Here is a 12,200-nt window from a genome sequence, read left to right on the forward strand (position 1 = left end):
ACCAAAGCAGATTCTACTAGGAGCATCAAAGTTATATGTTTTTTTGTATTTCTAAGATTCCATTTATATAACAACTTTGTTATCAAACATGGCCTGCATACTTGGCAAATTTTCAAGGAGTTATTAATCATGGATCAGCAGCCTCAGGATTTTGTATCCAAAATTCATGCTCACCTTTTCAAGGAAGAGGTTCTGCATGGAATAAGTTATTAAAATTGGTGCCTCCCTGATCACGCAATCTATATATAGAACATCCCCACTGGGGAACTGGCAAGCACTCTGATAATCAGAAACATACGAACACACTTGAACATATAGGATATACTCAAACAATTGTTTTTATCCATGTTCTTGTGTTCATCCATTGCAATGGCACAAAATTGCGTAACAGTAAAATAATTATATACTGTGGCAAGGCAAGTGTGCATAAATGGGACTCAAGAAGGAGTTCTAGATTAGGTCATGAGAAATATAGCACGTTGAAGTAAACTCTGAATGATATTTTACTTTCTCCAATTATTAGGTGAAAGAGAGGAATAGAATATGCCCAAGACTTTTTCATGTTAAACCTTGCAATTTGTTAAATGGACAGGCACAGACTTGGAACTTAATCAACTGTTCCATCTACAATTCAAGCTCTATGGAAATAAACAGACCTCTGCAAGAACGTGACAGTGGTTTTGCATACTTCTAAGCATTTTCAGCTCATTCCTAAAGAGCTTGTACAGGAGCAACTCCCATGAATATTGCCCTGGGCTGTCCATTCCTAAACCTATGAAGCTGTACATATATATTTATTGCAAGTCAACAGAAACATGCAAGTGATTCAAGGACACTATCTCAATGACTTTTGTCAGCTTTGTAAGCCACAACATTTCATATCCCATTTGCCTTCTCTAATCAAAGAGAAACAAGTAGTTAATTAAGGACAGGGGAAATAACCAACCAACAACTTAATAGTAAAAGCAAACTGAGCTTAAGCAAAAATTCTACAAGAACTGTACCTAAGCTCTGGAAGATTTTACAAAAAAGGAATAAATTGTCATTAAACTGTGTTTGGTTAATCTTGCTCCATTGTTTCTTGCTCAAGATAGTATACATTTACCAAATGTCGATTCAGATGATTAACGTATTCCTCCTTTTCTTTAAAAGACCGGTCACAAAATATACACACATAGTTCTGCATTGTAGGCTTAGCCTCTGGTACTGCTTGGGATGATTTCTGACCTGGTTTTTCTTGGGCCATCCGAGCACCATTTAATCCAGAATCATAACTAACTTCTGATATTTCATCACTTATATCGCTGCCATCATGACTATGGATACCTTCGTCCTCTTCCACGTCTTGATTTTCATTCACTGCTGTGCGACTTGGTGATGATGAAGCCAAATCTGCTCCAGTATTGTGTGCCTGTTTTTCTGGGGTTTGGCAAGGTTGAGCTCCTGCTGGGTCTTCAGCCTGTAATTGTTGTGTAGAACACACATCTTCTTGATGTGCGTTACTCATTATCTCTTTGTCGCATGTTTGCACTGATGGTATTTCTTGTACTAAATCTGGATCAGTCACACTTTCCATCTCACAGATTTCTGGATCAGTCACACTTCCCATCTCACAGATTTCTGTCATCTCAATATCTTGGCATAAATCTGATGAAATATCCATTTCTTCTGTTTCCACGTTGGCATCTGAATCCTTAGAGCTGGTCCCAGGCATAACTGCCAGTCCTGTTTCAGTGTTATTCTCTGAAACATCTTTTGCAATCTCCTCTTGCCCTGTCAATATTTCCTGGGTTTCGATCTCTTCTGGGATATTTGTGTCCACCTGCTGTTCCTGTAGCTCTTGATATATGTTATTTTCAGGTGCAAATTGATTCTCTCCCTCAATGGGAAGCACAGGTTCCTGCTCACTGGAAGAAGTATCATATGTCTTCCTTTGTTTTTTACGGGCAGGAAAACATTCTTCAGGATCAGAAGCTTCATCTGCAATCTTTCTGCTATTAGAAGTGTTATTGTTCTTAGCAGTTTTATTCTTCAAATATTCCCTTTTATTTTTCCTAGAGCAAGAATTTGACTTTTTGGTCACCTCCAATTTGCTTTCATCCTGACTCTTAGGTGATTCGGTTTTCTTTTTCTTTCCCACTACTTCATCAATATCACTTGATGAATTGTTTGTCTGTGAGATGGAGCTATCCTCTGCTTTTCTTTTTGCCGCCTTAACTTTATTAGTTTTTTCCATTTTCATACTTTCTTCCTTTCTTTCATCAATTATTTTGCGGCTTCTTGTTGTGATCTGGCCTACACTCGCACTACTAGTTGGTTTCTTATCTTTTGACAAACTCTCTTTTTTCTCTTCTTTTACAGCTCTCTCATTTTTCTTTTCAGTCAACTCTTTTTTTGTTTGTTCCTCTTCTAGTTTACTCTCTGTGTTAATGTTCTCAGAGGTGTTAACTTCATTCTTCTTAGTTCTTAATCTTACTTTTGAGACATCCATTGTGATATCACAGCAGTCAGGGTGCCTGGATTTGATGTGATACTGCAAGTTACATTTCTTGGATGCAGCATATTCACAAACTGGGCAAAGGAACTGACGAGGGCTGACATGGAGTTCAACGTGCTTCTTGAAATTGCTTCTGTCAGCTGTTTTATAATCACAGTGGGGGCAAGCCAATGGTTTGGGCCCATCATGAACCTGCCTTGCATGTCGAGTCACTTCATGCTGGTTTGATGCCACATAGCTGCACTGTTCACATTTAAATGGCTTCTCACCTAAAGCAAGGAAGAAGCAATTAATAACCATTACATTACAAATCAAAAATTATGTACAGCTACAGATTTATACAGTTCATCATGCTATTGAACTTCTTGCATTTAAGAATAATTTGATTTTCCACTTAACATGTTCACAAAAAGCAACAAAATACAAGAAAGAAAACAACCATGCAAGAAATCATTAGACATTCCATCTATGTTATATACATACCAGAAGGTCACTCTATAGTATTATTAGCATTTGGAATCCAAACCAAACTGGTCCATTGAAAGCAATGTAGAAAAATGGAAATTATAGGTGAATAATTATCTTACACAATTATTGTACATACCCCAAAAGAAAATATACTCTCAATGAAGGAATAACAGTTTCCCCACCCCACTCCCGGCAACATAATATTTTAATACTTAGACTGTATATCCAACCATTTGGAAATAAGGAATACTTTAATATTCTGGGCAAAAATGATGAATAAACTGCTGTAATTTAACTTCCATATTGTTTCAAAATGTTTGCAAAATTACGTAGCTGAGCAAACTGAATAGGGGTAAATAGTTTGTGGGTTTGTTTGTTTTTTGTAATTATGCAAATGCAGTTTCCTTCAACTGTGCTGATATCACTCTTCTGGTGTTATTCTCCCAAATAGACAATAACACTCACATGTGAACAGACCAAATTGAAGGAACAATGGGGAATGTTTACAGTAAAAGTAGAAGTCCATACAGATAGTCTTCAACCTACGACCACAACTGGACTGGAGTGAAATGGTCATAAAATGAGATGTCACATGCCATCATTAAAATAGAATCACTGGTTGTTTAGAGCAGCGTTTCCCAACCGGTGTGCCGCGGCACACTAGTGTGCCGCGAGACACAGGCAGGTGTGCCGCAAAGCTCCCCGCCCGATCTTCCCCCTCTCCTCCGCCGCCGCCCCCTGTTTTGGGGCGCGACTTCTCTCGCGGCGGCGGTGGCTGCAGCTTCAGCTCCTCAGGACAAAAGCGCTCCCAGCCCTCTATCGCAGCCCCCTGGCTGGGAGCGCTTTCGCTGCGAGAGAGGGCTTTCTCCATCCGTTTCGGGAATGCCCACCCCTCCCCGCCCCTCTCTCTCACGCGCCGCTCCCCTTTTCTCTCAGCCCTCCCTGGCTTCGCTTCTCAATCCCTCCCTCCTTCCGTCTTTCCTTCCCCTCAGCCGTTCTGTCTGGGGGTCTCCCGCTCTTCCCTTCCCCGCCTCCCAGGTTTTGCCTTTGCCACCCCCACCCTTTTTTGGTTGACAAGGAGTCCTTTGCTGCATCCCGCAGTTCGCACTCGGCTCGAGGCCGCTTTTCCTGGCTGCGCTCGGAACTGACAGGGCGCTGCTCTTTCTCTCTCTCACTCTCTCCCGTGAGGCGGGGGAAGGAAAAAAAAGCAAAAAAAAACTTCTTGCAGCGTGCCCGCGCTCCTCCCTTCAGCAGCGAGGGAGGGAAGTCAGAGGGCGAGGGAGCGAGCGAGCGCTCTTGTCCTCGGTGCCCTCTGCAGCCTGCCTTCCTTCTTCTTTGCCGCCGCTGAGGGACGGAGAGAAAGATAGAAAGGAAAGAGGGAGGGAGGGAGAGATAGAAAGGAAAGAGGGAGGGAGGAAAGAGGGAGGGAGAGATAGAAAGAAAAGAGATAGAAAGGAAAGAGGGAGGGAGGAAAGAGGGAGGGAGAGATAGAAAGGAAAGAGGGAGGGAGGAAAGAGGGAGGGAGAGATAGAAAGGAAAGAGGGAGGGAGGAAAGAGGGAGGGAGAGATAGAAAGAAAAGAGATAGAAAGGACAGAGGGAGGGAGAAAAGAGGGAGGGAGAGATAGAAAGGAAAGAGGAAGGGAGACAGAGAGAGAGAGAAAGAGAGACATAGTAAGAGAGAGAGAGAGAAAAAGAAAAAGAGATAGCAAGAGAGAGATAAAGAGAAAGCAAGAGAGAGAGAGAGACAAAGAGATAGCAAGAGAGACAGAGAGAGAGAGAGAGAAAGAGAGAGAAAGAGACATAGCAAGAGAGACAGAAAGAGAGAGAAAGAAAGAGAGAGAATGAAAGAGAGATAGCAAGAGAGGCAGAGAGAGAGCAAGGGAGAGGGAAAGACATAGAGGGAGGGAAGGAGGGAGAGAAAGAGAGCAAAAAAGAGAGGAAGAAAGAAAGAAAGTGGGATGGAGAGAGAGAAAGAAGGGAAGGAAGGAAGAGAAAGAGGGAGGGAGAAATAGAGTGAAATGGTGGAAGAGATATTTGTTTTTGTCCAAACTTTTCTTTACCCACCCAACCCCGCGCGCCCCCGCCCCCCCGTTCAGTGTTCCCCAGGATTTTGAAAATATGAATAATGTGCCGCGGCTCAAAAAAGGTTGGGAAACACTGGTTTAGAGGGAGCTCCAGGTAGATGGGGGTATGGTGGGGGGCTTCAGGGATTAGGGGAGGCCCAAAATAGACCAGAGATCTGGGAAGACATGGACTGCAGAAAGTGAGGAGAAAGCATGAGTTTGTCTGACCCAAAAATCAACTGGCCAACGGCAAGGCACTTGCTCATGCGCAGTGCAGCTGAGCTGGTCAATCAAGTGGAGCTTGTGTGCCTGTGGAGAGGGCTGTGTGCCACTAATGGCACACATGCCATAGGTTCACCATCACAGATATATACCACTCACTCAATTCTAAGCTTAGAGATGATGGTTACAGCATCTCTATCTCCCCATAATGAATTGTGCTCCTACTCTAAAAAGCAAATTGCAGCTGCTACAGAGCCAGTAACACCAAAAACAAAGGCTCTGTGGGTCAGCAAAGAATCCAAGGGCCAGGCTACAGAAACTGCTGCTGCTACATCAGCAACTGTTACTTTTATACTGTCTATAATAGTGGTTTTTTTCCTCAGAACTTTTCAATAAGGCATTATTTTGCAGTGTAACCAATTCATATATAATATAGATAATTAATACTGCAATATGTAATTTAAGATCAGGTCAGCAACATGGTATACCCTCAAATGTCAGACCTTCCCACAATCCATATGATAACCAAATATATCTATCACCTTCCCATTTTAGAAAGCACTTTATGTGTTCTGATGCATAAAATATATAAAACTGTTCCCAAAATAGTGAATATTTTCTATAGGATTTGAGAAAATAATGCAGACTGAATTTTACATCTAATCAAGAATTAACATTTATCTTCCTAAAAGGCTTAAAGTCTGAACATCAACAAACATATGTGATACTTAACAGAAATTAGCACCATAAAATAATTGCTTTCTGTTTTTTCTTTTTCTTGGCTGATGTAGCCCTGCATTGCTAGCTTTAATATGGAAAACTCTGAAATGCTGCCTGCAACCTTGCTTGTATTAAAATACCATCTTAATTCTTTGGAACTGCCTTTTTACCAACCTGAATGAGTACGCATATGTCTCGTTAAATGAGTCTTCTGAGAACTTGAATAAGGACACATAGAACATCGGTAGGGACGCTCGCCTGTGAAAACAGAGCATTAAAATTAAGTATAAAATCTGTTGTCATAATTATTTTCCCAGAATTCAACATAGCTGGCAAATACTGCAAACATTAATAATCCTATCACATTCACAAGCTGCCATATTTCACCTAAAAAGTAATTCTCTTGCTTTGTAAACCTAGCTGTTATCCAGGAATACAAAATAAATATTTTTCTGCAGCAGGAAAACTCGGCTAAGCATGCGTGCTTGAGCACTGTTAGAAAATGCTCTCCCTCAGAAGCTTCCAAACTGCCCTTCCTCCCACCTACACATTATAGTTTTCACAGTCATCACATGATTGACCAGCAATCATCACCCCTCCTTTCCTAACTTTAGAATGACAGAGACAGTGAAAATCACTGCACAATTGGTAGACTGCTCTGCTCTGTTACTTTAAAACTGGGGGAAACAGGGATTGTACTCTAGGATCGTAAGTTCCTGTATCAAACAAAACTCTTACTTCCTAATAAAAAAGAATAGAAGACTCTCCCAGTTTCTTATTTCTTCTAAACTCTCATTGCAAATAGGAGGACTTGGAAGAAACTGGGAATGGATGGCTCATAAGATTTGAGTAATAGAGTGACTCATAAGAAATAATATTTTCATGACTTTGCATACTGAACGTATCCTATTTACCTCAAATTATAAAAGCAACCATTTTTCTTCAATGAACAAATACAATCATAAAATCAGTGAAGAATGAAAAGAAAAGCTTTATATAAATTGTGTTAGTATCAGTTAGTTAAAGGTAAAATCAAGCTAAATGTAGTTTATATCTAATTTACCTTAACAAACCTAAACTTAAATCCAAACCAATTATTATTTGCTAGATCAACTCAAAGCTTAATTCAATATCATTCTTTTTCCATCTTAGTACTTCTGGAAGTTTATAACATGGGCACCCATAGGGGTAGTCCAAAATGTCAAGATGACAGTAGCAACAATGCAACCAAAGTTCCACCTATTTATACAAGGATGTGAAAACACATACAGTCATACCTCGTCTTATGAACCTAATTGGTTCCAGGGGGAGGTTCGTAAGACGAAAGGTTCGTAAGACGAAACATTGTTTCCCATAGGAAACATGTAAAGTCAATTAATCCGTGCAACCAAAAAAAACCCCCGCAAAAAAATGCTGCCGCCCGGCTGTCACCTTTTAAAACAGCCAGGGGGCTTCCCAGCAGCCTCCCGAACGCCGAACCCGGAAGTTCGGGTTTGGCGTTCGTAACACGAAAAAAGTTCGTAAGAAGAGGCAAATTTTTTCTGAACCCCGGGTTCGTATCTCGAGTTGTTCGCAAGACGAGGGGTTCGTATCTTGAGGTACCACTGTATACAAAAGGGAGCAAATTTCAATCTCACTGCCATGACTACCACTTTGATTTTTCAGAACATCCTATTTAGTTAACAGCTATTGCAAATGTTTTTTCTTAAATTGGTCCAATCCTAAACATCCTCTAAGTTAGAAACCATAACAACATTTTACATCAAGAATGTAGTAGATAGTATATATCAACAATAAATATTAAATAAATTGACTGCTCTGGAATAGTTATGGTGCATTAAATTGAAAGGCTGTTCCAGTCCCGAAATGTATTATACGGCTTTCAGTAGGAACACAGTATGCCTGGTAGGTGGACAATTTTATTTTCCCTACATTAGGTATTGAAATCACTTCCATTCACAATGGGAGATATCCCTTTTTCCATCGATCAACTTCAAATCTACTCCAAAAGGCTCTAGCTATAAAGCAGACCCAGAGGACTGTTAGTTTGATGGAATGAATGTTGCAAATATAATCTATACAATTGCTCATTAACAGATTTCAAAAAGCTGCAACACATACCTGTATGAGTTCGAATATGCTGCACGTAGTTATTCTTCCGATCCGAAAAGTAGGAGCACTGTGAGCATGTATATACTTTTCGTGGAAAATGGTTTCTTAGGTGCTTCTTCCAATGATATTCACTGACTGTTGTATATGTACAGATAGTGCATTTATAGACTCTTTCATTTTCTCCTGCTTTGTTGTGGTGCTTCAAGTGAGCCAAATAATGATCATATCTGTTAGTGTTATAACCACAGCGATCACATCTTATAGGCCCCTTAGAAAAATCAATTTCCTCTGTAGTGCTAGTGTCATTTTCTTCAACCTGGCCATGCTTCTCAGCTTTTTCTTCTACAATGAATTTCTTGGCACTGTGTACCCGAATATGATGGACAAACTCTTCCTCAGACTCTGCCTCATACTGGCATGGCTTGCAACGAAATGGTTTGTTCTTCAAACCCTTACTTTTGTCATCTATGCTCCCCTGAGCATCTTGTGCTTCCAATGAAAAGACTTTTTCTTGATCAGAAGAGTGAGGAACAGTAGACTCTGATAGTCCAGTTGCTTCCGCATCATGAACCTCAGGAGTAATAAGGTCTATGTCTATATCTTCTATTTCTTCAGAGTCATTCTCTGCTCTTTGTGAATCATCCATTCCTTCTCCATCACTGTCTGAAAAATTGGTGTTACCCACGGTTGTCAGTTCAGCCATTTGCCTCTCCTCACCAACCATATAATCACAACAGTTGCCATTAACTTCGCCCGTGAGGGCCACATTTGCCAGCATAATAAGTTGAGGTGCTGCCACTTCAGCTTTGGAAAGTTCAGAAAAGTCATACATGTCGTTTGACAGTGCCATGTTAAGGTTAGTATTGCTAGAAAATAGGCTGCTGCCACCAGATTGACCCAACACTTGCATTGTCATAACAATAATTCTGTTAAAAAAAGAAACAATTGGTAAATTAACAAACCATACTTTTAAGATGAATTTTGTAAGTAAACCATACTATACTCACTGGTCTCTTTTGTACATAACAAAAAAACACAACATGGCTGCCAATAAAATCTAAATAAAATTAAAACTATTTCCATTAAGTACGGTAAAAACCTAGAACACCCGAGTTAACTTCAATTACATAAAACTTCTACAGGGAAAGAAAGAATAAATAATCTAAAACCATGGTTAATAAAGGTCATAGAGATGAGCTAATTAAAGATAATGCTCAAATGTCCATTTCTTAACTGTGATTTTTCACTTATCTTGAATCATGCCTATACATAAATTAACTTCTATGAGGCAAAGTTGACTGCCCTGTATTTTACTGGCAGTACTTAATAGCGTAATACAATTATCAGTTGCCTGGTGTAAAAATGTATTTATTATGTACTATATATTGCTGCTGAAATTAGATTTCAAGCAATATAACTGTAAATAAGGTCCTATGCAACTTTTATTTAAAACACTGGCTGGGATCACATATGTTCAACCAGAACTTTTAACTATAGTTGTTGCACAAACCATAATGGCCTTGTCTGCATATCATGCTAGGCTAAACCAAAACAAAAACAAAACCTCATAGCCACTTACTATGTTTGCAGAGCATTTTATGGAATTAATCTAATTTTCTGTGGTTGGACAACTCACTGAACCATTAACGAATAACTCAGGCAGAGTTCACCCAAAATGTACTAGGTTTAAAATGTGTCACATTAGTTTGTTGTGCACTATGTTACATGAACACAGCCATTATGAAATGGCTGAAAATTAACGTTTCCAGACTACTATAGTATGTAGGACTACTATAGTATGTAGGAATCCACGTCAGTAAGAATATTTGATAATCACATTTGATCAATTTATTTTCAAACATTTAAACCAGTATGCATTTGGTAAGATTCTAATTAAATCCATGAACCCTTGTTACCCTGCTGGGTGGGCTATTCAGTCTTGAAATTAAACTAACAGCATGGGGTGATTTTAATTTACATATGCTCGCTTGCTCTGGTCTAAACCTAAAAAGATCCGTAATTCTCAGATCTATATCTGAAATTGCTTCTTATCAGAGGAAGCGAACTGTATTTCAACTTGAAAGTTTTCAAAAGCCAGAAAGAATCTTTTAAACAGAGCAGCAACCTTTGGGGCCTTCAGTCCTTGATTCTATGTACAACTGATTTTGAAGCTCCACCAAGTTCCCACCCCGTAAATATATTTAAACGAAGCACAAGGTTAGGAGTCCAAAAGTTTGCACTCTAAAAAGCCCCTCACTCTATGAATGTCCATTGCAGCCCAGCCAACCAGCGGCAGCGGCGGCTGTTGCATTCCAGAAATAGGCATTCGGCCATTTTCTCAAATACCAAGTAGGAGCACAAAGCTCTCTTTTGCAAAAACTCTTTGCCTCGCAAGCAGAGCTTCCAACTCGGGCAAACTCAAGGCCTCCGCGGCTGCGTCGTCTACCGCTTTTCCTTTCCTCCTTTTTTTGGGGGGGCTTTAAACTCTCCTCCCAAAAGTTCCAGCTCCTCCGTAACTTTCTTGAAAAAGTCGCCGAAGACGAAGGAGATTCGCCCATAAGTTTCTCTCGGCCGCCCTCCCCCCAAAGCGGCAGCGAAAGCGGGTGGGGACTTGTTTTTTTCCCCCTCCCTCCTTGAAGCAGCTCCCCGATCTAAGAGAAATGGGGGAAGTGCCGACAGGAGCTCCTCAACCCACCCCTTAAAAAAAAACCAGAACCACCCACTCCACCCCTAACCCTTAAGCAAGAATCTTCCTCGACTCTTCGCCCCCGATCTCCCTCCACGATCCCATAGAAGGCGGAGGGCGTGGGTCGAGGAGATCAAGGAGGCTCCCCCCCGCCCCGACTCCGGAAGGCGAGAAAGGAGCCGATCATTGCTCCGCATCGGTGGAGGGGGGGGGTAAAGCGTGGAGGGGGAGAGAAGGCGATCGAGGCCCAACTCCCACTTCCGAGCCCCTCACCACCCCCACCAACGCCTCTGGGCTTCTCCATCCGTGCAGGGCTCGGAGCCCAAGGTCACCCCCGCCACCCTCAACCTCACCGCTGGCGGCGAAGGGGTCCGAAAGCGGGGACGACGAGAAATCGCTGTCCAGCTCCAAAAAGCAGGGCGGCTGCTGTTCCTCCTGCTGCTGCGGCCTCCTCCTCGGCAACTCTCCGCAGCGAGGGAGACGACGGCGGAGGCGGCTCCTCCCCGCCAAACTTCCTTCCCTTCTTCCTGCAGCAAGGAAATTACAGCCCGTGGTGAGAAGAGAAGGGAACCGGGGTGGCAAGCCTCCCCCGGCAGAAGAGGGAGACTTCTCCTCTGGGGCTCCTTCCAGGGGCTTCCTTCCTGAGAGGCACCGCCGCTCGCCAAGTCCTCCCCGCCTGCTCGGCTCGGCTTTCCCCAACCGCTCACTCCACCCCCTCCAACCGCCGTCCCATGAGCAACAGCGCCGAAGCTAAGCACGAACAAGCCTCCTCCAGATCAGCCCTGGACAGCGCCACAAGCTCGCTCCCGCGTTCCTCCAAACCGCCAGCTGAATGTACTCGTCGTCCCTCTAGCGCACCCCAACTTTCCAAGCCCGGCTGTGGGCTCCTTACACCTCTCCCGCTTCTTCTCCTTCTCTGCGCTCGCCTGGGAAAGCCCTCCTCGGGAGTCAAGGGTCCCCGCATTCCAGCGCTCACCACGCGCATGCAATGGCAGCCGCCGCCGCGAGGAGAGAGCCGGCCCCGCCCATCCTAACCCGATCCAATTACTGCCCTGCCCTGACCCGCCCCTCCCCCTCACGCCAGGTCAGGGTTTTGGCCCGCGCGGTGTCGGGAGCCTCGAAACCTGTCTGGTGCTCACGCGCAGTCATGTTTTTTTAGTGGCCCTTTCTTGTCTGGGGTTGGTGTGGGGGCTTATTTTGACGTCCTGGTTGGCAGCAGAAGAGGAGTATCCTAAAGGGGGGAAGGGAGGTGGGTGGGAGAAGTAGCTTGATTGAAAAGCAAAGCTGTGCCATCTTAAATTAGGTAAACTGGCTCTTGCCTCGCTCCTCCTGGAGACTCTCCTGTGAATTATGATTGCCTTTAAAAAGATGGTGCATAAAGCAGATTGCATGACTTAGGCGCAGTTGCTGAATTTCAATATCCAGGGATTC

General features: G+C 42.8%; 1 protein-coding gene across 4 annotated transcripts; it reads right to left on the bottom strand.

The window, feature by feature from the left end:
• Positions 1–981: 981 nt before the first annotated feature.
• Positions 982–11,828, bottom strand: LOC139162098 (RE1-silencing transcription factor B-like). 4 transcript variants are annotated; one of them, XM_070742131.1, is made up of 5 exons: positions 11,662–11,828; positions 11,123–11,296; positions 8,093–9,009; positions 6,146–6,229; positions 982–2,766 (listed from the first exon to the last, which is right to left on the bottom strand). In XM_070742131.1, the coding sequence occupies exons 3-5, from the start codon at positions 8,997–8,999 to the stop codon at positions 1,061–1,063; spliced, it is 2,697 nt and encodes an 898-aa protein (XP_070598232.1). In that variant the 5' UTR covers positions 9,000–9,009; positions 11,123–11,296; positions 11,662–11,828; the 3' UTR covers positions 982–1,060. The 4 variants fall into 4 exon arrangements, with proteins under 4 accessions (XP_070598232.1, XP_070598233.1, XP_070598234.1 ...); XM_070742132.1 differs by having other exon boundaries at positions 11,746–11,790; XM_070742133.1 differs by having other exon boundaries at positions 11,628–11,717.
• Positions 11,829–12,200: the final 372 nt, after the last annotated feature.

The sequence above is a fragment of the Erythrolamprus reginae genome, chromosome 2 (genome assembly GCF_031021105.1).
Source record: "Erythrolamprus reginae isolate rEryReg1 chromosome 2, rEryReg1.hap1, whole genome shotgun sequence".
NCBI lineage: Eukaryota > Metazoa > Chordata > Lepidosauria > Squamata > Dipsadidae > Erythrolamprus > Erythrolamprus reginae.

Excerpts from the sequence above, each read along its gene's own strand:
- LOC139162098 (XM_070742130.1), bottom strand. The coding sequence starts at position 10,417 with ATGGCCGAATGCCTATTTCTGGAATGCAACAGCCGCCGCTGCCGCTGG. Across the intron at positions 9,010-10,340 it reads CTGCAATGGACATTCATAGA|AATTATTGTTATGACAATGC; the intron begins GTGAGGGGCTTT and ends TTTTTTTAACAG. Across the intron at positions 2,767-6,145 it reads ACATATGCGTACTCATTCAG|GTGAGAAGCCATTTAAATGT; the intron begins GTTGGTAAAAAG and ends TCCTTGCTTTAG.